The following is a 26,515-nucleotide window of genomic DNA, read 5'->3' on the forward strand; positions in this document are numbered from 1 at the left end:
CCGGGCAGTTCAGTCGGACCTCTACAGTTGAGGACAATTGTTTATAAGTGAGAGGGATGTTGCTAAATTGGCTTTATCTTACAGAAAAATAATTCTAAATGAATTATTGGAATTTTAAGTGAGGGTTTTTCTCACTCAAGACATCCGAGTACAGAGTATTCTTAGTGCATCATTCAAAGTAATGACGGGAGCACTGAGAACAGGAATATCTGTAACGCCACCAGGAACGGGTACTTCTGATGCGTCACATCGGATGGATGATAGGGAGCATCGGAAAGAAGTATCCGACCATCAGGGAACGGACATCTCTGATGCGTCATAGGATGGGTGACATAGAGCATCGTGAAGGAGATTGTACCGTAAGTTCGGTAGGAAAGGACTAGGTGATGGGTATTCCTGATGCATCACAAGGTTGGTGATGAGTGCATCGGAAAGGGAATATCCATAGTCAGGAGGAAATTCCGAACTGTGTTGGTATTGTGCACAAGGAAAAGCAAGCACTTGAATGAAGATGGGTTCAGAGGAAATTTTGAGGGGAAAAAAAAGATGCTTCCTGAGAAAGCGGGATTGCTTTTCGGAAAAGCAGATGCTTTCCCGCGAGGAAGTCTATGTCCGCATTGCAACTGTGCATGTGATTGCATCCAGGGACACCCGGGAAGTGCTGTGAAAGCATTGTTTTTAACTTATAAGGTTCTATTGAGTTTTTGGGCAGGTTCAGACTATTTTTAAAACACGCCCGCCGCCGACTTAATAAGTGGGCAGCCATCTGATAAATAAGGCAACAGATCAGTCAGCGTTTTCTCTTTCTCTTTTTCTGGCAGAACAGCGAGAAAAAAAAACGAAAAAAAAAAAAAACGGCCGCGATCTCTACGCGAGTAGCTATCTTTGCCATGGCAAGGAGCTATAAAAGCATCACACGCCCTCTCCCAGAGGCAAGACCAATCTTTGCAAGGAGGAGATGTTGCTGCAGATTTCACCCGCAAAGAAGACGTTTGCCGGTGATGCCCATGACTGTCCCGAGTATACCAGATGTCGCCAAGACCCAATGCGCGAGTTCCCTCGCGAAGAAGTGCCTACGGAGCGTGTTTCCATTGCGACAAGCTGCTATTTTTCTCTGTTTTCAGCCCATAAACGTCATAGACGAGACTGATTTACGAGAAGGAACCCGCGAACACACCTCTTTTGTGTGTAGGATTGGAAGAGAGGATTTTCTATGTAGAGATCTCTTATGAGGAATTGCTTTTCCAGAACCGAGTTGCGTTTCGAGCGTCGAGACTTTGGAGGTAACAATTTTCATGTTATGATCTCTGAGTATTTGATTGGAGATGTACTTCCTCTTCATGAGAGAGTAGGAGTAGAGGAAGGCATGAGCCTCTGCAGGAGAAAAGCGCTCTGAGGAACTAGAGCCAGATCAGCCCAAGGGTTTCGTAACCGAGTTTGGGAAGGAGATCCACGGATCGGAGAGAGGTAGTCTCTCAAGTTGTGATCCGGAAGTTGGGATTCACAAGTAAGGACTTCGTGTCCGGAAAAGCGGAGTTGTTCTGCGGGAAGAGACTCTGGAAACAGAGTTGGAAAAGAGAGTTGCAAGGATGTCATGCCCTGAGTCTGGAAGGTGAGATCCAGAGGCGAGAACCTTGGTTCTCAAGGATTAGGAATAAGGAACGGAAGTTCCTTGGAATAGGGTTTTGCCCTAGGAATTGGAAGCTAAGGCTTCCGGGAGCCATCAAGTCTTATTCTAGAACGAATGTGGTAATATGTTCGGTTCAAGTGCTCGTATAGACTTCTCCTCAGTAATAAAGATACTATTACGGGGGGGGCCAACCCATCTTCTGGCCCCAATACTGTGTCGATCTTCTCACTCTCTATCTCTCTCTCTGTCTATTTTTCTCTATATCCTCTCGCTTCAGTAATAAGTGATAAATCCTATTTATCCGAATGTATTTTATATTGTTATGCGCTCCCGTTTGTGACAACAGTGCTCCCAAGCAGACGTAGACACCTGTTGGCCCCAAAGACTGGCACCCCTTTCGGTACTTCTTTATTGTCATTACGATAGACGACCCGACCACTCTCACCTATCTCTCACTAAGCTGTCCAAACCTATCCATGGCTGTAATTGCGGGTTTTTGTAACAGACTTGGACTTCCAAGTCAAGAATCAATCGCGGCAGCACCAAATAACCACTTCTAACAATTCACAGATCACAATAGATTTGCACTGGCCCGGCGGAGTTCCGTGCCTAGAGATATTGGCCCCAAAGACTGGTGCCCCTTTCGGTATTTCTTTTTATATTAATCAGTTCAAAGTACAAGAGAGTGACTCGGGGTTCGCTCTCAGACTCTACGTCCAGATGCTCTGAGAAGTGAAGGCCCAAGCCACTTATTTAAAGGTTTACAAGGGATGCCAAAAGCAGAGCCCCAAAAAGCTTCAAAATCAAAAGCATCTGCTCTCTCTCTCTCTCTCTCTCTCTCTCTCTCTCTCTCTCTCTCTCTCTCTCTCTCTCTCTCTCTCTCTCTCTCAGAGAGTCTAACTGAAAGCAAAAAGCATTCTCTCTCTCTTTCTCATTGCGTGGATGCGAAAAAGCATGCTGCTGTAAAACGCGCCGCGAAACGCAGAATTTCGTACCAACTGCTGCCATGTGGCATCCCGGCAGATTTTAGGGTTTGCTGAAATTAGGGTTTCAGCCAGAAATTAGGGTTTGCTGCAAATTAGGGTTTTTGGCAGATTTTAGGGTTTGCAAGATTTCTAGGGTTTCAGCCAGAAATTAGGGTTTCTGTTGTCCGCCACGTCATCACTTTGTGACATACCCCCCTCTTGAAAGCATTGTAATCGACCGTGATTACGCCTGCAAAACCGACAAAAGCCATAAACCGTCTTAGCAGACACTGACTGCTAGTACCTACGTACTAGGAACACACATCGAGCACATGTACCAAATCGACAGTCACATCACATGACATTGAACATTCATTCAGATCTTAGAGCACGATTTATCGGCAATGTAGCTAGCAATCACATCTAGGTCCAATCGGGACCTCATCGATGTCCGATTGACTAACCCCTATTGCAACCACGTCTATTCGAGATCAATCAGATCAAAATGTTGCAGTCATTTCGGCTATCACTTCCTACACTCAAAAGAAGTGAAGAAACAAATCAGTATCATTATCAAAAATTCCATTTCATAAAGTCATACAGCAGAATATTGTCACCTCTCAATATCCCTGAAGCTCAAAGAGACATCAGTGACTCTAGTATCTAAATCAAGGCATCTATTGACAAAGGAGCGGAGTGACTCCCCTCTTGTGCATCCCACTGCACCAAATCTCCGGCCAAGCTGAATTCTGGGTTCCATTTGGAGTAGACTATGCTAAACCAAAAGCATAGATGTAAAGTTTCACAATCTGAGGAGTATCTGCTAGGTCCTCCTCCTCCATCCACTTCGCATCTAGTGCAGGATAATTCTTGAACTTAACCAAGAACCGCCTTCGGACTTTACCTTTAGTCTTCGTATCTTTATGTACCAAAATCTATTCGGGAACAAGGATCTCCTCGTTTTCTTCCACTTCGGGTTGCTCATCAGGCTTCCCATCATCAGGCACATCACCTTTAAAAGATTTCAAGAGACTCACATGGAATGCATTGTGAATCCTCCAAGTATCTGGCAGTTTCAATCGGAAGGAGACATCATTTATCTTTTCAGTAATCTGGAAAGGTCCGTAGTATCTCATACTAAGCTTTGGAAAAAGCCTCTTCTTTCCCTTTTTCTTTCGTAGGCGTGCCTTCTCAAAACGTAAGAGCACCCAATCATCATCCTTCAATTTCATGTCGCAACGATGGCGATCCGCTGCCTATTTCTATAGTTCTTGAGACTTCTGCAAAGTCTCGCGAACCTTGGCAAAAGCCGTATCCAAATCTCGCGTATATTCATCCGCTTCAAAGATCTTATCTTTCGTGCTCAGGAAGGGTGGAACCTTCGCAGCACCTTCAACCATCTCAAATGGCGCCTTCCCCATCGAAGAGTGTATCGTGTTATTGTAGGCAAATTCCACCAAAGGTAAGTATCTTTCCCATTGAGTCTTCTGATCTGAGATATAAGACTTCAATAAATCTAGAACCACTGAATTGGCAATCTCGGATTGCTCGTCAATCTGCGGATGGAACGATGACGAGAACTGCAACCACGTGCCAATGTTCTCCCAAATTACCTTCCAAAACAAACTCGTAAATCTGGGGTCTCTGTCGAAGACAATCGTCTCAGGTATGCCATGTAATCTGAAGATCTGGGCCACAAACAGTCTCGCTAAGTGATCCGGCTTGACTGTTTTCTTCATTGAAATGAAATGAGCCTGTTTGCTAAATCTGTCAATAACAGTCCAGATACCATCGTGACCACTCTGTGTTCTCAGGAGATCAAAAATGAAATCCATCGCAATACTTTCCCAGGGGCGGGTAGGTATGGGTAAAGGCTGTAACAATCCCTGTGCCTTATACCTGTCAAACTTGACCTTCTGGCATACTAAGCAACTGCGCACAAACTCTTCCACATCCTTTTTGAGTCTCGGCCAAAAGAAGTATCTCTCTACCCCTTTCATGGTGGTAGCAATGCCGCTGTGACCCGTAAAAGGTGGACAGTGGCATTCAGTCATAACCTTTTCCCTCAACGGTTGTGTAACGCACAACATAGTCTTTATCATCAAGTAGCCTTCCCGAAGGGAGTATCCAGCTACTGTCTCCCCATCCCATATCCATGTGAAAATATCTGCAAAATCTGTATCTGTGGCATATTGATCGACCATATCCTCGAAGCTCCTATGATTTATCGCGGAAATAGCCAGAACCCACGGCTTCCGAGACAAAGCATCTGCCACCACATTCTTTTGTCCTTGAACATGGAATATCTAGAAGTGAAACTGTGACAAGATGTTCGCCCACCGCATCTGCTTTTCCGAAAGCTGCTTCTGTGACAAGAAGTAGCGCAAACTCTGATGGTCTGTAAAGACAGTAAAATCCGCTCTGAGTAGGTAGTGCCGCCACTGAGTTAGAGCATGGATAACCGCCAAAAGCTCTTTCTCATATATCTGTGCTGTCATCTCCGACCTAGAGAACAATCGGCTCTCGTAAGCAATGACATGGCCTTCTTGCATCAAGACCGCACCGAGACTACGACCACAAGCATCACAATATACTTCAAATGAATTCTGCAAGTCCGGCAAAGTCAAAACTGGTCCCGTAGTCAATTTCTTTTTCAAGGTCCGAAAGGCAGTCACCTCTGTGGATCCCCACGAGAAAGGGACTCCTTTCTGTGTCAAGATATGCAAAGGGGAAGCAACTCTGCAAACTTTCGTATGGACCGCCTGTAGTACAAACACAGTCCCAAGAAGCTTCTAACTTCATGGACATTCTTCAAATCGGGCCAATCACGGATAGTCTCTATCTTGGCCGGGTTCATTTGCACTCCAGCTGCTGAGACAATGTGTCCCAAAAAGTGTATCTCTGGTAGGAAAAATTCACTTTTCTTTGCATTAATCACTAACTTGTGATCTCGTAATGCCTGAAAGACCTGAAGCAGATGATCTCTGTGTTCTGCTTCATTCTTAAAGAAAACAATGATGTCGTCAAAGAAAGTGCCAACAAATAGTCTGTACTCTCGAAAAATCATGTCCATCATCCAGTTAAATGTCGCAGGAGCATTGGTTAAGCCAAAAGGCATCACCAAAAACTCAAATAATCCAAAAGTAGTCCGGAAGGCTGTCTTGTAGACGTCTCCCGACGTGATTCGGATCTGATGATATCCGCTCTTCAAGTCAATGCTGCTAAAGCATGAGGATCCCTGTAACCTGTCAAGTCTATCATCGATCCTAGGAATCGGAAATGTGTTCTTGATGGTGATTTTGTTGAGAGCTCTATAATCGATGCACATCCTCCAAGATCCATCTTTCTTCAAAACCAACAACACTAGAGAGCAATACGGTGAAGTACAAGGCTGGACAAGACCCTTTTCCAAGAGGTCTTTCACCTGGTTCATAATCTCTTCATTCTGTGCTCGGCTCACACGGTAAGGTGGCCGGCTCGATGATGTGCTTCCAGGTATCAGATCAATGGTATGATCTTCAGGACGAGCAAGTGGTAACTCTCCTGGTAGGCCCTCTGAGAAGCAATCGGCGTGAGAGTGGAGAAAATCTTGGCGTTCTTTATCAAGTTTAGACATATTTGTCCTATCCTTATCGCTCACTTCTTTCATAAAGATCGAGTAAACAAACAGACTAGATTTCATTAATTTTGAAATGGCCGAAGCCGATACAATAGGGACAGACTCGCCCTTCAGTTTAATATCAAGTACAATTGGTCTGCCCTTTTCTGTAGTCAAAGTCGCTTTTCTCGCCCGATAATCGACCACGGCGTTGTTCTTGTGGTACCAGGGAATCCCTAAGAGAACATCACAACCCTCCAAAGGCATTATGAAGAAGTCCTCATGCCCCAAATACCCCTAACAAAGCAACCGAAGTTTGCCAATGACAGGTGTAATGGCTACGTCCCTGCCGGGTGCCGCTAGAACTGCCTCTGCAAGTGGTCCCATCCGATCGGGAGTAATCTCGAGCCGCGCCGCCAATTCTAGTGAATGAAGTTGGCCTTGGCTCCTCATTCAAAGAAAATTAGGACCTCTTGATCTTTCACTTTGCCCCAAGCTTGGCAAAGTTCTGTACTCTGATCCATGGTGTCGGGATCGGTACCCACACAATCTGGAACCAGTCCTGTTTCATCTTGCCTTTTCGTCCACGTTCCTAAGCCGCTCTCGAACTCTCGAGCCTGTCGTCGCCCTTATCATTCTATTCTTTCTGTGCCTTTTTGGGGCACTTCGCGGAGATGTGTCCCAGTTCCCCGCATCCAAAGCACTTCCCCTCTTTGATGAATCGAGCTCGCTCCTGAGGAGTAAGCTGGGTCGTGCATCCTTTTTCTCTGGGTTGCTCTTTTTCTTACTACTTCCATTCCCAGAAATCTGTTCGGCTCGCTGTGTCATGTTCTCATCTGTGGGGTAAGTCAGACTGCCAGAGTGAATGGCAAAGCCCCGCTTCGCATGACTCATTAACTCTTGAATAGAAGCTGACTTCTGCTTCAAGCAGTGATCTCAGATCTCTGTAGGTAGACCCAATGTGAACCGCTCAATCTGTTCTCTGAACATGATCTTCTTGAATGAAGAGGCAGGTAGAAAAGAGCTCCAGAATCTTTCACAATAAGCATTGGTTGTATCTTTCTTGGTCATCCGAAGATGGTTCCAAGCAGCTCGTATATCTCGTTCATATTCTTGCATCAACCAAGAAGAAATAAAAAGCTTTTTGAATTTCAGCCATTTAACTGACGAAGTCTTGTTTAAAAGAAGCGTGGACCACCAAGTACGAGCATTCCCCTTTAGGTAAGAGGTAGCTCTCCAAATCTTGGAGTGCTCTGAATAGCGTCCTCCCGCGAAAGCAATGTCAAACTGCTGTATAAACGACAAAGCCTTCGAAGCATCTGAGTATCCTGAAAAGGTATCAAACTTGATCGAGTGGCCACCTTCCTTAAACTCTCGGACTCTCTTGCTTTTATCTTCGAGAAAGTCATACTGGTTGGCTTTATAAAAGTTCTTCTTGTTCGCATAGAAGTTTCCATCATCAGAATCTGAGCTGTCTGAAGACGAGTCCTCAGTAGAACTGTCAGGCTCTGGGCGAGATTTAGCCTTCTTTGCCTTTTTCTTGCCCTTTCCGAAGCTTTGTTTCTTGCTTCGCTTTTTACTTTTTCTGTCTTCTTCGCTCGAATCTGAAGAGCTAGAAGAATTGTCAGAAGAAGAAGAAGAAGAACTGGGTACTCCTTCAAATCGAACACGCAACTTCTGTTTCTTTGCCTTATCAAAAGTTGACTGACGACCCAAATATCCCGGGAAGTCAGTGCTTTTCTTCTGCTTTTTGCCGTGCTTTTTGGCTTTCTTTTGCGCGTCAAAAAGCTGGGCGATCCGTGCATCAACCACCTCTTCTAATTCCTTCTCTGAATATTTCTTGTGAGCAGAAGGTTTCTTGAGAGTGGGTGTAGTGGTTTTCTACCACTGCTCATGCACTTCTTGAAAAGAAGTCTCGCTCATATATTTTGCAAATTTTGGGTCCTTCGCAAAATTGAGCATCATCTTCGTTGCATCGCCGATCAAGACGCTCCATCTCTCACCGCTCCGCCTGAGTAGGCCGAGGCGGGCCATACTCTCTGCCTAAATCTTCGTTGTGATCCCTGCCCGCATCTCCAGATGCAGAGGGAGTCGACTGATCCTTGCGTGAAACCATAGGTGCTACCGAAAAAATTTGGGGATCGGATTTCCCGTAGGAGAGAAATCAGCCGTGCTCTAATACCACTATAACAGACTTGGACACTCGGGTCAAGAATCAATCGCGTCAGCACCAAATAACCACTTCAAACAATTCACATATCACAATAGATTTGCACTGGCCCGACGGAGTTCCGTGCCTAGAGATATCGGCCCCAAAGACTGGCGCCCCTTTCGGTATTTCTTTTTATATTAATCAATTCAAAGTACAAGAGAGTGACTCGGGGTTTGCTCTCAGACTCACCGTCCAGATGCTCTGAGAAGCGAAGGCCCAAGCCACTTATCTAAAGGTTTACAAGGGATGCCAAAAGCAGAGCCCCAAAAAGCTTCAAAATCAAAAGCATATGCTCTCTCTCTCTCTCTCAGAGAGTCTAATTGAAAGCAAAAAGCATTCTCTCTCTCTTTCTCACTGCGTAGATGCGAAAAAGCATGCTGCCGTAAAACGCACCGCAAAACGCGGAATTCCGTACCAGTAACTGCCACGTGGCATCCCAGCAAATTTTAGAGTTTGCTGAAATTAGGGTTTCTGTTGTCCGCCACTTCATCACTTTGTGACAGTTTTTGACCCAATTTCGCCAACATAACGGCGCAAAATCCTCTATAGGTCAAAAGTACACGTCAAGGACACTTTGCTTTGCGGTTAGGAAGCTTTTCAGTGAGCTGCAGGTCTATCTCAGCGTGCTGCAATTCCCTGTTTTAACACTGTCAGGTGCCCAAAAGCCCTGTTTAAGCATCCCGAGGTTTTCCCAAGGCTCCCCTGATGTTGTCCTGCAGTTTAGGTGTGAAACCCTAAACCTGCAGAAAAACACAGCAGGCTGTAATTCTCTGTTTTCGGCGGAGCGAGTGTGCCTACGCGTGTCTCAGGTGCTCCCGCACGCAATGGAACAGTTCCCCTTTAAAATGGACAAGTTTCCACGCGAGAAAACTCTTTGTTTTCGCAATCCTTCGCGATGGAATTGTGCGTACTTGTGGGGAATTAGCAATTAGCTAATCCGGTTCCTGTTCAGAAGGCTCTTGCCTTGGCAAACGCGCATAAACCCTCAGAACTATACATGGTCAACTGAGTAGCCCATCTAGTGGGGCATTACCATATATGCCAAAGGGGGGAGAGAGATGCGCGAGAGCAAATCGTCGCGCTACATAGAGCAAGGGAGAAGGCAAGCTTTCCATTAAAGCTGTGATCACCTGCACCCACTACTCACACACATTGTAGTCACTGTGAGTTGCAAAATCAACCCCTCTCAAATTGGGCCCCCTCCAGCTGATGGATCTAGCAAATTGCTTCGGAGCCGCCATGTGTCCAGTTTGCGGAGAGACCCTCACAAGAGGATTAAGGTCAAGCCATAAAAAAAAACCTTGCAGGATATAAGCAATTACTTTGCAGCCCAGCATATCCTCATACCCAAAGGCCAACTTATATCCTTTGTTCCCATGCTCCTATTCTATATAGTCAATTTTATTTAAAAAAGTGGATAACACAACCTTCATGAATCCCAAAAAACATACTTAACTCAGTCTAACTTGATTGTTTTAGGAGCAAAAGTACCAAGGTATCGAGATTTGCAACAGTACACGCAATTTTGTGTGTGTGTGTGTGTGTGTGTGTGTGTGTGTGTGTGTCCACCCTATCCCAAGCGCCATGTACAATGGGTTTCGCCAGTAGGCCCATTGTGTATGGGCCTACTCACAATGGGCCTACTGCCTCATCAAAAAGATGAGTTTAACAAAAAGCTTTAGCAGAGAAGTGCCAAGTTGGAGTGTAGAGGGTAAAATTATTTGTATTAATACAATATCTGATATCGTCTTCAAGGAAGACATTACTTCTGTAGGAGTTTTAAGGCTTGGTCAGTCAGTTTGAAAAAAGTATGGTTGTCATTGAGTAGTCTTTAGACGATATCGCCATGCTTTTTAGAGTTAGTTCTAGTACCCACCGACTTATAAGTGTAGCGAGGGGGCCTAAATGACTTTGAACTGAGCCTAGACACCCTTTTACTGCTCGGATTCCAGTGACGGTCGGCCCAACCAACTCGTGGCGACAAGGCCTTCCCGTCTACGGGTGAAACTCTCGGCCATCGGACGTTTCACACTGGCCACACAATGTCTGGCTATTTGCAACTTCAAAAAGAGGGTCCCAAAAATTAATTAAAAATCATTGGAAAGAAACCAACAACTAAGGTTAGCAGTTGCCACGTCCTCGTGGCAGTAATTAGCAATTGCCACGTCCTCGTGAAATCATCCCTATGGGCTATATGTATCAATGACTGCGACTCCTCCCTAAATAAAATTGCCACTCCTCCGGAGCCCCGTCATATGTGCTCTGGTCAAGTCTTCTGTCTGCAAGCTGTCTCCTATCTGTATCCACTGACATGTGGCATAGAGTGCCCAAATGATGTCCCTCCCAGTAAAACTATTCTCAAAAGCACCCACATCAAGGCATACAGATCCATTACAATTCGAAGTAGCAATTTTGAGTGTGGTCCCATAGGTTTCGCACCGTCATGCGGAGCGTTGCTCCAATATCACCACCCTCTCATATCGGTAAAAAGCAGTCTTACCTTTTTCCCTTGTCGCTCTAATGTCCAACATTACCTCCTGCATATGAGCGATCTACGAGAGGCTGAGGTCATCTCTGAGAAAGATGCTGGGCTTTTTAAGAGTTGGTCTCTTCTTCAAAAAGTCCTTCGCTTCCATGGAGGGGAAACGAAGGATAAGTGCCCTTTCCTTCGAGGTTTCCCCATTGCCTTCGTTAATCTTATTGCCCACTCTCCAGTATATTATATACATATATATATATATATATATATATATATATGACGTTATATTAACGTCTTCAAAAGGCCAAAATGACCTATGAGACCAATCTATTACAAAATAGTGAATCTGATACCATGTCTGGGTACAAAAAGACTAGAACAAAAATACTACTACTACTAGAATCCATCCTCATCTGCACTCTGGATGTCGAGAGAGTATCGCTCGAATCCTCTGTTGTAATCTCCGTCGATGCTGTGTAGCCCCTCTCCTCAATCGTGGCATTCTGGATCTCCGTAGCTCCAGTGCTCAGTCGATGAGAGTGCCGGTATTGGTCGAATGAGTGTGAGGCGAGCTCTGCAATGATGGCTGCTTCTCTGGCTGTCCCATATCTAGTGAAAAGAAATAAAATATTATATTAACCTCTTCAAGAGGCCAAAGTGACCTATGAGACCAAAAGTTACAATTGGTGAATATGATACAGTGTTTGAGACCAAAAATTACAATTGGTGAATCTGATACAGTGTCTGAGAGAAGCGTTATAAGGCAGGATAAATATTAAAATATTTGGTTCCTACCAGTGAAAATAGTATTTTTCCAAATACTTTGAAATAATTTGACACAAATCACAACCGTTCCGACTAGATGTTCATCTCAAAATAGTACTAAGGCCTCCAAAAGCAGGCCAAAATGTGAAATCAGGATAACATGCAAAACTTAATCTCTGTCAAATCTTCACCCCCTCCTATGAATGCCTCTAAACTCTGCAATTCATGAATTTTCCCTGATTTGACACTGACAGTAATGAAATGCAAGAATCTTTTAAGTACTCCTCGTTTCTTTTGCCAACGCAAGTATGGCCTTGGACATTGGATCAAAGCAAACACTAAAACTGAAGTAAGAGGTAACTTACAGTAATCCAGGATTCCATGAGAACGTACCGGTATGAGCATAATATAAGATTGTCCTGCATGATTTCATAAGAACTATGGCCAAATACCCATGCTGGACGAGAAAACTCTGCTTCCATTGGAAAAACAGGCCTGGAGATGTCCTTATTCGCATCCTGCATTATTAAAAAAAAAATCAGAAAAGGATTGGAATATTTTGAAAGAAGCACAATTTTGGTCACAGAAGATCCACTATCATGCAGCTGACTCACCCAATAGTAGAGGTTCCAAAAGCCGTTCTGTTTATCTGAAACATAAAAAAGATCACCTGCAGGCAGAATCTATGCTTATGAGTTATAAGGAACGTCTTCACATTCTAGAATGACCATGAAATACCTTCTGCAAGATTATCAAGTGGGGTTTTTCTTTGCAGCATTATACAACAGGACCACGAGTTGTATTAATGCCACCAAATTCCTGTTCAATTATCAAAAGCTAATTAACTATAGTCGTTCTTTGTGGAAGGATAAGGCACGACATTCGGAGGATAAGTGTTAAAAATCGAATTTGATAAAGACAACTTGTGAAGCTTAATGAGTTTTCTACCCTTGCCCAGTGCATGTGACACTGTAGCCCAGCTACATCTGCAATGTAGCACTTCTGGAGGAAGGGCTGCCTGGGTGATATCCGTGTCTATCGTATATACATCCAAGCGAAGAACCTGCTGACGTGGCTGCTGTACAGACGGCCGCAAAACGCGCTGACTGCTGGATATCCGTACAGAAATCCCTGTTTTAAGCGCTGTTATTTTTACTGGCAGCTTTTGGGAGAAGTTGCTTTTGAGTTTCATGCTTTTGGGGCTCTGCTTCTAGAACCCTTTGTAATCTTTATAAGTGACCTAAGGGGGCTCACTTCTCAGATCATATGGACGCAGAGTCTGAGAGCGAGCACCCGCAGGAAGTGTACTTTGCTCAACTCTTAATATAAAAGAAATACCGAAAGGGGCGCCAGTCTTTGGGGCCAATATCTCTTTGCATGGAACTACGCGGGGCCGTGTCGACTCTTAAATTTGTGAAGTGTTTTGAAGTGAATCTCTGCTGTGTCGAGGCAACAAAATCTTGACTTTGTAAAGTGTGAGCTTTGTCCTAAAGTCTGAGTGAAGGAGGGAAGAGGAGGAATTATCCCATATGTAATGGAATCAAGTTGTAGAGCTACTTAAAGCTCACTTTCATGAATAAAGAACACAGTGCAAGTTTGCACTACATGCTTGTCTATGGTGAGCTTGTGCTAAGCTAAGTCAATACTCAAGATTGTGTTTGTGAGTCCAAGCTAATCTATCTTGGAACCTGATTCACTTGAGTGATAATCTTGCTTACGCACACTCACATACTTGCACTATGTTTCTCTTTCATCCACCCTAGCTAGCATGATCCCATTCCTATCAAGTGGTATCAGAGCTTTAGGCTATGCTAGCTAGGTTTGTAATTATGCTTTTGTGTGTTAGTTATTAGCATCTTCATTAGAGTAATTATTATTTCTTAATCATCGTTACAACCCGTTGGCATTCTCATAAGTAGTTGCATCTCTCGCTAATTAAACCCTAATCTAGCTATTTGTGGGCATGTCCTTGGCACACCCAAGAGGCCACTACCCTCCATGATTAGGTAGGCTTCATTAAGGAGAGAATTAGTATCCAATTGAGCACTCGCATTTGCATTTAAGGTTGATTAGCATGCAATTAGGCAATCACATTTGGTGATTGGATGAGCAAAAATCCTCTTAGTTGATTTTTAAGTTGCAATTAATCCTTCCACTTACATGATTTCAAAGCATTAATTGTGTGTGCATATAATACTCCCCAAGAGCTTTCCAAGGAGTCCTCAACCTCTACAACCCGAGCTCAGGAGCCCCTTCATCTCTATGCCCTAACCTATCCCTAAAAATAGGTGTGTGTGTGTGTGTGTGTGTGTGTGTGTGTGTGTGTGTGTTTTGCTCTGCACGGCCAACAAGATAATTTGCATTTGTGGGGTCTCTCACAAGTCAAGTGGTTTGCTCACGTGGTTAGCTTGGCCATTTAGTGTGTTGTGGTCCCCACGAGTTGAGTTCAAACCCTTCATTTGTTGGGCTACTCGAACGGACGCGAAAGACAGATTCTGATTTGCTTGATGTTGTAGACGGGTCCGCAAGCGGAGATTCACACGCTTATACCGCTTCCTTTTTGCCTGCAAGTGCATAAGCGCGCCTGCCTGGAACCATGCCCACCCTGCCCCTGCCCGACCTGACCCCGCTGCCCGAAAACCTGACCTAACTGCCCGAACCCTGCTCGGATGCCCGCTTTTGAATAATCGGCTTTCCCACGCCACGCTACCGCCGTCACCCACTACGCCTTCCCGAGCTCGCTCCAAGCCTACTAAGGCCGCTTTCCCACGGGGATCTCCTAAAGCCACTAGCCTTTTAGGGCCTTGCTCTCACGAGCCGACTGCCAGCAGCATCACGGCTGACAAAGGGACACTTCTCACTGAACGCGGCACTGCAACACTTTCAAAAGGCAACCAAAACAAAGTTCAAAGTCGTGAAGAGGGGCTTGACTCCTGCATCAGGACTGACAAAGGACCGAACACGGCACTGCAACACTTTCAAAAGGCAACCAAAAACGAAGTTCATAGTCGTGAAGAGGTGCTTCACTTTGACAAGGAAAGATCTCTCTCTCTCTCTCTCTCTCTCTCTCTCAACTTGCAATGAAATGAACCCATCCAAGCACAACAACTTCAAATAAATTTCAAATTTTTGTGCACCGTGTAAAGAGGTAGACGCTGGCTAGGAGAGTCTCCTAAAGCTAAGACCCCTCTATTAACACAAATGGGGGAGAAGGGAATAGAAAAATTCAACGGGGAGGGGTTTCACACCTGGCAAGCAAAGTTAAGAGGATACCTAATGAAAAAATGTTTATGGTCTGTCATGAGCACTGCCTTAGAGCAACAAGGCGAACCCGATGGAGTGTACACTAGGGCATCTACGCTCATAGCAAGTGCACAGAATTTGGCCAAAGACGAACAAGCATTAGGAATTATCATCACCTCCTTGCATGACAACTATGTGCATTTCATAGACGAATGTAAGCATGCACATGAAGCCTGGCATGTCCTAGTAAGGAATTTTGGAGCCAGGGCCAAAAAAAGTAAAGTTAGTCTCAAAAGACAACTTTACAAGATCATTATAACTGAAGGGGAGGACATTGCTAGCCTAGTAAATAGGCTTAAGAGCATTGTCACGCAGCTCACTTACATCCAGGTCGAAGTACCAGAAGACGACAAAGTGATCGTACTACTAAGTGCACTTCCACCTTCTTATGACCACTTAGTCACAATTCTTGAAAAGAAAAAACCAGCTCCACCTTTCCAAGATGTCATCAACTCCATCCAAGCAGAAGAAAGAAAACAAAAAGATTCACCAACATTATCAGGAGGGGCTTTTGTGACAACATCCTCAAGGGGAAGATATTCGCCATCGACATCATCCACTGGAAGAAAGTGTTATGAATGTGGAAGAATGGGACACGTAGCGAAAGACTCCTACATAAACAAACCTTGCAACAAATGCAGTAAGAAGGGACACCCTCCTTCTCGATGCTACTCAAATGGAGGCAGTAGCAGTGGAGAACGCAGTAATAGTAGAAACAACAGCAGAAGCTACGAAGGAAAGAGACCTAACAAAGGATCAACTTACATAGTAGAGGACGAAGAAGAAGAAGAAGGCGAGAACAACCTTGTCTTCTATGACGACTACTTTGAAGATGCAACCTCTCTACTTGTAGGGGAGGACTTTTATTTTCCTGTGTGGATATTATCATCCTCTGTAGATTTTGTCAGCCTGTGTGGATTTTATCATCCTGTGTAAATACCAACTTATCATCCTGTGTGGATACCAACTTATCATCCTGTGTGGATATTGCATCTTTAGTATTTTTTCTTAGTCCAAACCTCAAGGGAAGGATTGTATAGTGTGAGCTTTGTCCTAAAGTCTGAGTGACGGAGGGAAGAGAAGGAATTATCCCATATGTAATGGAGTCAAGCTGTAGAGCTACTTAAAGCTAACTTTCATGAATAAACAACATAGTTCAAGTTTTCACTACATGCTTGTCTATAGTGAGCGTGTGCTAAGCTAAGTCAATACTCAAAATTGTGTTTATGAGTCCAAGCTAATCTATCTTGGAACCTAATTCACTTGAGTGATAATGTTGCTTACACACACACACACACTTGCACTATGATTCTCTTTCATTCACCCTAGCTAGCACGATCCCATTCCTATTAGACTTGGGGTGTCCAAGTTTCTTAGAGTGGTATCAGAGCACCACCGATTTCTCTTCTACCGAGAAATCTGATCCTTTTTCTCGCAACACCTATGGATTCTAAAAAGAATCAATCGACCTCTTCGTCAACCGATGAGGCGGGAGGAGGCAATACAACAAATTCAAGCGATTTAGCAGAAGAGTACGGACCACCTCGGCCTACACAGTATGAACTTTTGGAGATGCAATGTCGACAACACGTTGACGAGTGCACAAAGCAGATGCTTCAGTTTGCTAAAGATCCCCAGTTTGCAAAATTTTTGACCCAGCACTCCATGGCTGAAGTGCATACTCATTGGCAGAAAGCCACCGAACCACCAATCAAACCGGCAATCAAGAAACCTCCTTCTCCGAGGATGTTTATAGAAGAACCTCAAGAGGTGATTCAGACCCAGATCAGTCAGCTTTTCGATACGAAGAATCAATCAAAAAAGTAGTTGAAGAAGCGCAAGAAGGGGATTGACTACCTTGATTACGTGGGCCGTCAATCTTCTTTTGCATTTGCAAGAAAGCAAAAGAAGCGTGTGCATTTTGAAGGACTACCCAGTTCTTCTTTCTCTTCTTCTGACAGTTCTTCTAGCTCTTCTGACTCGAGTGAGGAGGACAGAAAGGGCAAGAAGCGAAGCAAAAACCAAAGCTTTGGAAAGAACAAGAAAAAGACAAAGAAGCTCAAATTCCGACCAGTTTCTAATAGCTCTACGAGGAGTCATCCTCTAACAGTTCGGACTCCGACGACCACATGTTATATGCGAAGAAGCACTTTTACACAACCAACCAATATGACTTCCTCAAAGATAAGAGCAAGAAGGCAAAGGAATTTAAAGAGGGTGGACAATCAATAAAATTTGACTCCTTTTCTAGATTCCGAGATGCTCCGAGGGCTTTGGCTTTGGCCTTCATCCAACAGTTTGACATAGCCTTCTCTGGAGGGCATTACTCAGAGCACTCCAAGATCAAGAGGGCTGCATTATTTTTAAAAGGAAATGCTCGAACATGGTGGTCCACTCTTCTTCTGGGAAAAGAAGCCCCAGTCAAGTGGTTGAAATTCATACGGCTTTTGATTTCTTCTTGGTTGACCCGGGAGTACGAACGAGATGTAAGAACCGCTTGGGACCATCTTCGGATGACCAAGGGAGATTCTTTGGACACATATTGCGAGAGATTTTGGAATTCTTTTCGAACGCCCTCTTCATTTAAGAAGGTCACCTTTAAAGAACAGATTGAGTGGTTTTGCTACGGACTCCCTACAGAGATCCAAGATTACTGCCTAGAACAAAAGTCTGACTCTATTCAAAAACTAATGGGTCATTCAAAACGGGGGTTCTCGATACATTTAAGGAATTTGACCTACCCCACTGATGAAATCTTGACTAAGAGAACCAGACAGACCTCGAACAATGAAAATAGAAAGAAAAAGAATCCCCACGAAAAGAAAGATACACGACCCCGATTGACTCTTAGAGAAAGGGCTAACTATCTCAAAGAGGGAAAGTGTTTTGGTTGGGCACATCTCCGCAAAGTGCCCCAAAAAGGCACAACAAGCACAGATTGAAGACAAGCCAGAGAGTTCTAGAGCAGCAGAGAAGCGTTGGCAAAAAAGGCAAGATGAAAGCCGGACCGGTACTAGATTGCATGGGAACCAACCCAAGCCAGATAGATGAAAGTTCATAACTTTGCGGAGCTTGGGGCAAAGTGAAAGATCAGGAAGCCCTTATCTTTTTTCATGGAGGAGCCAAGGCCAAGTTCATTTCACCTGAATTGGCGACGTGGCTCGAGATTACACCCGACAAGATGGGGCCACAAGCGGAGGCAATTCTAGTGGCGCCCGGACGGGATGTAGCCATTACGCCTGTCATTGGCAAACTATATTTGCATTGTCACAAGTATTTAGGGCACGAGGACTTTTACATCATGCCTTTGGAAAGGTGTGACGTCCTCCTAGGAATCCCTTGGTACCATAAGAACAAGGCCGTGGTCGACTATCGGGCCAAGAAAGCGACTTTGACAAACAAGAAGGGCAGAAAAATTGAAGGGCGAGTCCGTCCCTATTGTATCGGCTTCGGCCATTCCAATATTAATGAAATCCAGTCTTTTTGTTTACTCGATGTATTTGAAAGAATTGAATGATGAACATCGAATGAACATGTCTGAACTAGACTAAGAACGCCAAGATTTTCTCCACACACATGCTGATTGTTTCTCTGAAGGCCTGCCAAGCGAGTTACCCCCATCTCGTCCTGAGGACCATACTATTGATCTGATTCCTAGAATCAGACACCAAACCAGCAACCTTACCGTGTTAGTCGAGTCCAGGATGAAGAAATCATGAACCAAGTGAAAGACCTTAAAAAAGGGTCTCATCCAACCGAGCACTTCACCCTACTGCTCTCCGGTTTTACTGGTACTAAAGAAAAATGGATCTTGGAGGAGGAGCATTGACTATAGAGCTCTCAATAAAATCAATATTAAGAACAGATTTCCGATTCCAAGGATCGATGATACTCTTGATCAACTTCAGGGTTCCTTTTGTTTCAGCAGGATAAATTTGAAAAGCGGATATCATCATATCATAATCACTCCGGGAGATGTATACAAGACAGCCTTCGGACAAGCTTTGGTTTATACGAATTTTTGGTGATTCCTTTTGGACTTATCAATGCTCTAGTGACTTTCAACCGAATGATGGATAGGATTTTCTGAGAGCATTGATCTTTTGAGGGCACTTTCTTTGATGATAATATAGTTTTCTCCAAGGATGAAGCAAAACATTGACACCATCTGCTACAGGTCTTTCAAGCATTGCGCGATCACATATTAGTTATCAATGCCAAAAAGAGCGAGTTTTTCTTGTCGGAGATACACTTTCTGGGACACATCGTCTCAGCAGCAGGAGTACAGATGGACCCGGCAAAGATTGAGACTATCCGCGATTGGCCAGACTTGAAGAATGTTCATGAAGTTAGAAGCTTTTTGGGCTTGTGTTCTTACTACCAGCGGTTCATTCGGAAGTTGGCAAAGCTAGCTTCCCCTTGCACATATTGACTCAGAAAGGAGTTCCTTTCTCGTGGGGACCGACAGAGGTGACTGCCTTTCAGACACTTAAGGAAAAACTGACTATTGGGACCAGTGTTGGCTTTGCCACACTTGCAAAAGCCATTTGAAGTTTATTGTGATGCTTGTGGTCGTAGTCTGGGAGCGGTCTTAATGCAAAAAGGCCATATGATTGCTTATGAAAGCAGAATGTTTTCAAGGCCAAAATTGGTAGCACAGATTTATGAAAGATCTATTGGCAGTGATCCATGCTCTTACTCAGTGGCAACATTACCTACTCGGAGCCGATTTCACTGTCTTTACTGATCATCAGAGTTTACGCTACTCCTTGTCACAGAAGCAGCTTTCGGAAAAGCAAATGCGGGGGGCTAACATCTTGTCACAGACTAGAGTTTCACTTCTAGATTATCCATGTTCAAGACAGAAAAACTTAGTGGCAAATACATTGTCTCGGAAGCCCTTAGTCTTGGCTATTTCCACGATTCATCATAGAAGCTTCAAGAATATGGTTGATCAGTATGCCACCGATCTGGATTTTTCTAATGTGTTTACTCGGATATAGAATGGGGAGATAGTGCCAAGATAATCAAACCGGAATGGCTTCTTGATGAAGAAAACAATGTTGTGTGTTACACAACCGTTGAGGGAAAAGGTTTTGACTAAGTGCAATTGTCCACCTTTTATGGGTCACCGCAGCATTGACACCACCTTGAAAGGTGTGGAGCGTTATTTCTTTTGGCCGAGACTCAAGAAGGATGTGGACGACTTTGTTCGCAGTTGTTTAGTATGCCAGAAGGTCAAGTTTGACAGGCATAAGGCATAAGGCACAAGGATTACTACAACCTTTACCCATTCCCACCCAATCCTGGGAAAGTATTGCAATGGATTTCATCTTTGATTTCTTGAAGACACATAGTGGGCACGATGGCATTTGGACTGTCATTGACAGATTTAGCAAGCAAGCTCGCTTCATTCCAGTGAAGAAAACAATCAAGCCAAACCATTTAGCAAGACTGTTCATTGCACAGATATTTCGATTACATTGGTATGCCCGAGACGATAGTCTCCGACAGAGATCCCCGGTTCACGAGTTTGTTTTGGAGGGCTATTTGGAAGAACATTGGCACGTGTTTGCAGTTCTCGTCATCATTCCACCCACAAACAGATGGGCAATCTAAAATTGCAAATTCAATTGTTCTGGATTTACTGAAGTCTTACATCTTTGATCGAAAGACTCAATGGGAAAAAAATTTGCCTTTGGTGGAATTTGCCTACAATAACACGATTCACTCTTTGGCGGGGAAGACGCCATTTGAGATAAGTGAAGGTGCTCCAAAGGTTCCACCCTTTCTCAGCACTAAAGACAAGCTTTTTGAAGCAGCCCAGTACACGAGGGACTTGGACGCTACTTTTGCCGAGGTCCGGGAGGCTTTGGAGAAATCTCAAGAACAACATAAGAAGGCAGCAGATCGACATCGACGAGACTTGAAATTAAAGTAAGACGATTGGGTGCTCTTACGTTTTGAGAAGGCAAGCCTAAGGAAACGAAAGGAAAATGAGCGGCTTTTGCCAAAGCTTAGCATGAGGTATTATGGCCCTTTCCAGATTAAAGAAAAGATAAATGATGTCTCCTTTCGACTCAAGCTTCCCGATGCTTCGAAGATTCACAATGCATTCCATGTGAGTCTCTTGAAACCTTTAAAAGGTGAGGTGTGAGTTTTTAAGGAGCCTGATGAGCAATACAAAGTGGAAGAGAGCGAGGAGATACTCGTCCTTGAACAGATTTTGGCACACAAGGAAAGAAAGATGAAAGGTAAAGTGATTTGGCGATTCTTGGTTAAATTCAAGAACTATCAAGCATTAGATGCGAAGTGGATGGAGGAGGAGGACCTAGCAGATACTCCTCAGATTTTGGAACTTTACCTTGAAGCATTCGGTTTAGCATAGTCTACTCCGATAGAAACACGAACTCAGCAAGGTTGAATCTGGTGCAACGGGTTTGCACAAGAGGGGAGTCGTTCCTCCCTTGTCAACAGATTACCTAGATTGAATAAGGTCACTGATGTCCCCTTTGGGTTTCAGTGATACAGATGGGCTGACAGTATTTCTGTTGTATGACTTTATGACACGGAATTCCCGAAATTGAATATGATTGATTTGTATTCTCTCATTTGACTTGTTTGAGTGCAGGAACTGAAAGACGAAATGACTACAACATTTCGGTCTCATAAATCTCTATAGACATGATCGCAATAACGATTAGTTAATTAGGCATCAGTGAGGTCCGGAATGGATCTAGATACGATTACTAAATACGTCCGCAATAACGATTAGTTAATCGAGCATCAGTGAGGTCCGAAATAGATCTAGATGCAATTACTAAATACGTTGCTAGCAGTCATGGTCTGAGATTTGCAATGAATTGTTTTGTGATTTGTCATGTGATGTCGAGTGATGTCTTCTAATGTGATTTCCGTCTTTGTATGAGTGCTAGATGTGCCGTGTCTAGTGTGTCGGTACTTAGAGCTAGTGTCTATTAAGTTGGTTTATGGCCTCTATCTGTTTTGCAAGCTTAATCGAGGGCGATTACAATTCTTTCAAGAGGAGGGTATGTCACAAACTGATGACGTGGCACGACCATTAATAAGTTATTTTCAACTTATGGACTTTTGCCAAGGGGCCTAAGGACACATAGGCAATAAATCAAGCGAAGAACCTGCTGATGTGGTTGCTGTACAGACGGCCACAAAACAAATTGAATGCTGACGTGGTAGATCCGTACTGTTTTTAGTGCTGCTATTTTTACTGGCAGCTTTTGGGAAAAGTTGCTTACGAGTTTCATGCTTTTGGGGCTCTGCTTTTAGCACCCTTTGTAATCTTTATAAGTGACCCAAGGGTGCTCACTTCTCAGAGCATCTGGACGCAAAATCTGAGAGCGAGCACCCGCGTAAAGTGTACTTTGCTCAAATATTAATATAAAAGAAATATCGAAAGGGGTGCCAATCTTTGGGGCCAATATCTCTTGGCATGGAACTACGCCGGGCAATGTCGACTCTTAAATTTGTGAGTGTTTTGAAGTGAATCTCTGTTGTGTCGCGACAGAATCTTGACTTGGGGTGTCCAAGTTTGTTACAGTGGGACCTCCCACTACTACTAGACCAAGTAGTCTCTTTTATGCAATCCTTCAAAGATGTTTTTGCTTGGATTTAACATGATCTGGAAGGCATACCTCCTGAAATAGGAGTCCAAATTGTACCTCTCGTCACTGGAGCCAAACAAGTCCTAGATCAACCTACAAGTTGAATCCAAAGTTTGCAATGGCAGTAAAACAAGAGTTAGGGAAGATGCAAGGGTAAGCATCATAGTTCTTGTGGAGCATTCTAAGTGGTTGTCCCTGTCACAAGACAGGCACCACGTGTCAATAAAAAAGAACAAACTGAATACACTTTCAGCACTCCAATAACAATTGAACTGAAAGAGAGAGAGAGAGAGAGAGAGAGAGAGAGAGAGAGAGAGAGCACACACGACACGGAGTGGCAGAATTCCACCCTAGAGAGTACTAGCCCCAAACCTTGGCGCTGCTTTCGGTATTTCTTTATATTACTTGAACTCAATACAATGCCAGGACTCGCGCTCTGCACCTTCTCACCGAAGCGTGCTAGAGACTGAGCCCTCTGTACATATTTAAAGGCCCTTGGCCTTGAAAAGCAGTTACATGAAAATAAGTCAAACTGAAAAGCATGTGGTCCAAAAGCTGGCGCTGAAAATCAGCCAGCATAAATCACGGAAACCGTAAAGGCTGCCGCGTCAGCAAGCTAGCGCAAAAAGCGAAAATCCGTAATGGTTGCCACATTATCAATCAACGCATTTTGCTTAATTTAATCCCTTTAGGTCACTAGGGCCCCATCGGACGGGGTCCCATAAGTTGGCAGGAACTCCTCTTTAAAAATAAGCGACTCAGCAAGACTTTGGAAGTTGGTAAAACTTCTTCTGCTGCTTCTACTTCTTCTCTTAGTATTTAGGCCCCTCGATCGGGATCTGCAAGTAGGCTCCGTTCTACAATGGCTTGACATGTCAGCAATTTGTGACATCCCTCCTTGAAGAAAGTAATCGTCCGCGATTACAGCATATCTGCAAAACAACTCAAGTTAGGTCAAAAATTTCCGAGGGTCATTTAGAGGGACAATCAATTTTCTCATTCCAAATCGGAGCTCTTGATTTCCTCGGTCGTTGGCTTCCTAGAAGAATCTCATTCAATAAGGAGTCTCATACCAAATCAACTCTTGATATCCTGGGCCGTTGACTTCCCAGAAGTATCTCATCCAATAAGGAATATTCGGTGGGTGGCACATCACAATGCAACACAAATGCTCACATATGCGTGTTACAAGACATAGCAACATAAAGTCGCCAATGAGCACTCCTCTGGCATAACCTAACAAGGTCCGGGCCGGGAGATATTCAACAACTCCCTCGTCACTCCTCCCGCATAACCTGAAAAGGTCCAGGCCGAAAGATATAGAGGCCTTTTACAACCAAACGCCCCCTAGACCACAGCCTACATTGTTTGGAGGTGCTGAGAGTAACCACTGCTCTGACTATATAATACTCCCCTCGTAAATAGCCATCCAGGTCCGAGCCATGAGTAAAAAAAACAACACTTTTCAAACGTTTCAATACTCCCCCCGCAAATAACCACAAGGGTCTGGGCCATGAGTATGAACAAGCATTCTCAAACATCATATCTCAGTACTCCACCCGGGAGTAAAAATCACAAATCATTGAAACCAGTACTTAAAACCAGAGTCAAACAATTCAAATCGGCACCAAGACGGGTTTAAAACCGGTATCATCAATTTCAAACAATATTTTCTCAAACAGAGTTCAAAAGTATCTAGCTACAATACAATTCATTCAGGTTTTCTTTCAGACAGCCGAACTTTGAGGACGACCGGCTTGTCCTTTTGCATGAGGGTAATAATTCGGTTCCGAATGTGGAGAGTCGCATCATTCTTGTCGTGCCAAGGCATGCCCAAGCGAACGTCACAAATTTTGGATAGTCACTGGAAGTGCACCAATGAGCGGTACCACTTTCTGAGTTTGCCCCGTGGCTAGCTCGGCTTCAATTTCTCCACCCTCTGCATCATAATCAAAGTGCATATGCTTCAAGAATTCTGGATGGATAAAGTTCTTTGTAGCTCCAGGGTCAAAGAAAATAAGGACTTTCAAGCCATTGACTTTGCCATATACTCGACACAATTCATTTGTACTCTCAAGGCGTGTGCCATAGATATCAAGGACTAGTCCAATAGCGGGTCTAGCTCTCTTAGAAGGAGGTGGCGCTGGGGTTCTGTCGACTGTTGGTGCGGGTGTCGGCTCCGCTTGTCTATCAGTGTGATGGGGACAACTAGAATGGTTATGACCTGTTTGAAAGCATCCAAAGCATCGGCCTTCTTGTAGTAAGGTGTCTCGTTGTTGACCCTGAAACTCAAAAGAGACATCAGTGACTTTAGTATCAAAAATCGGGGCAATCTGTTGAGAAAGGAGTGGAGCAACTCCCCTCTTGTGCATACCTGCTGCACCAAATTCCGCCCAGTTGAGTTCGAGGTTCAATTTTGGAATAGATTATGATAAACCAAATGCTTCAAGGTAAAGGTTCACAATCTGAGGAGTATCTGCCAGGTCCTCCTGGTCCATCCACTTCGCATCCAATGCAAGATAGTTCTTGAATTTAACCAAAAACCGCCTTATCATTTTACCTTTTACCTTTCTATCGTTATGTGCCAAAATTTGTTCCGAAACGAGTATCTCCTCGTTTTCCTCCACTTCGGGTTGCTCATCAAGCTCCCCATCATCGGACACATTGCCTTTAAAAGGCTTCAAGAGACTCAAATGAAAAGCATTGTGAATTCTCCAAGTATCGGGCAGCTTCAGTCTAAAGGAGACATCATTTATCTTTTCGGAAATCTAGAAAGGTCCATAGTATCTCATGCTAAGCTTTGAAAAAAGTCGCTCCTTTCCCTTTTTCTTTCTTAGGTGTGCCTTCTCAAAACGTAAGAGCACCCAATTGTTCTCCTTCAATTTCAAATCGCGACGATGTCAATCTCCTGCCTTTTCTTGAGATTTTTGCAAAGCCTGCAAAGCTCCTGGACCTTGGCAAAAGCCGTGTCCAAGTCCAGCGTGTACTCGTCGGCTTCAAAAATCTTATCTTTCGTGCTTAGGAAGGGTGGAACCTTCGTAGCACCTTCAATAATCTCGAATGGCGTCTTCCCGGTCGAAGAGTGTATCTTGTTATTGTAGGCAAATTCCACCAAAGGTAAATACTTTTCCTATTGAGACTTCTGATCGGAAATATAAGACTTCAATAAATCCAGTACCACTGAATTAGCAATCTTTGATTGCCCGTTAATCTGTGGGTGGAACGATGACGAGAACTGCAACCGCGTGCCAATGTTCTCCCAAATAGCCTTCCAAAACAAACTCGTGAATCTGGGGTCTCTGTCGGAGACAATCGTCTCAAGCATGCCATGTAATCTGAAGATCTGGGCCACAAACAATCTCGCTAAGTGATTCGGCTGGACTGTTTTCTTCACTGGAATGAAATAAGCTTGCTTGCTAAATCTGTCAATAACAGTCCAGATACCATCGTGCCCACTCTGTGTTCTTGGGAGATCAAAAATGAAATCCATTGCCATACTTTCCCAGGGACAGGTGGATATGGGTAAAGGCTGTAACAATCCCTGTGCATTATGCCTGTCAAACTTGACCTTCTGGCATACCAAGCAACTACTTACAAAATCGTTCACGTCCTTCTTGAGTCTCGGCCAATAGAAGTATCTCTTCACACCTTTCAAGGTGGTAGCTATGCCGCGGTGACCTGTAAAAGGTGGACAGTGGCATTTGGTTAGAACCTTTTCCCTTAACGGCTATGTAACGCACAACATGGTTTTCTTCATCAAGTAGCCATCCCGAATGGAATATCCCGCTACTACCTCCCCATTCCGTATCCAAGTGAAAATATCTACAAAATCTGTATTTGTGGCATACTGATCGACCGTATTCTCGAAGCTCCTATGATGTATCACGGAAATAGCCAAAACCAACGGCTTTCGGGACAAAGCA

At 44.1% G+C, this 26,515-nt stretch overlaps 1 protein-coding gene across 1 annotated transcript in view; it reads right to left on the reverse strand.

The window, feature by feature from the left end:
* LOC147424372 (alpha/beta-Hydrolases superfamily protein) overlaps positions 1-26,515 on the reverse strand; it is an 81,068-nt gene that overhangs the window by 27,018 nt on the left and 27,535 nt on the right. Inside the window, exons 7-8 of the mRNA XM_086500633.1 lie at positions 12,264-12,319; positions 12,043-12,167 (exon numbers count right to left, since the gene is read on the reverse strand). Coding sequence (XP_086356759.1) covers positions 12,043-12,167; positions 12,264-12,319 — 181 coding nt within the window. The remainder of the gene's footprint in view (positions 1-12,042; positions 12,168-12,263; positions 12,320-26,515) is intronic.

This window comes from Adiantum capillus-veneris, chromosome 25, assembly GCF_014529385.1.
Source record: "Adiantum capillus-veneris isolate H3 chromosome 25, ASM1452938v2, whole genome shotgun sequence".
NCBI lineage: Eukaryota > Viridiplantae > Streptophyta > Polypodiopsida > Polypodiales > Pteridaceae > Adiantum > Adiantum capillus-veneris.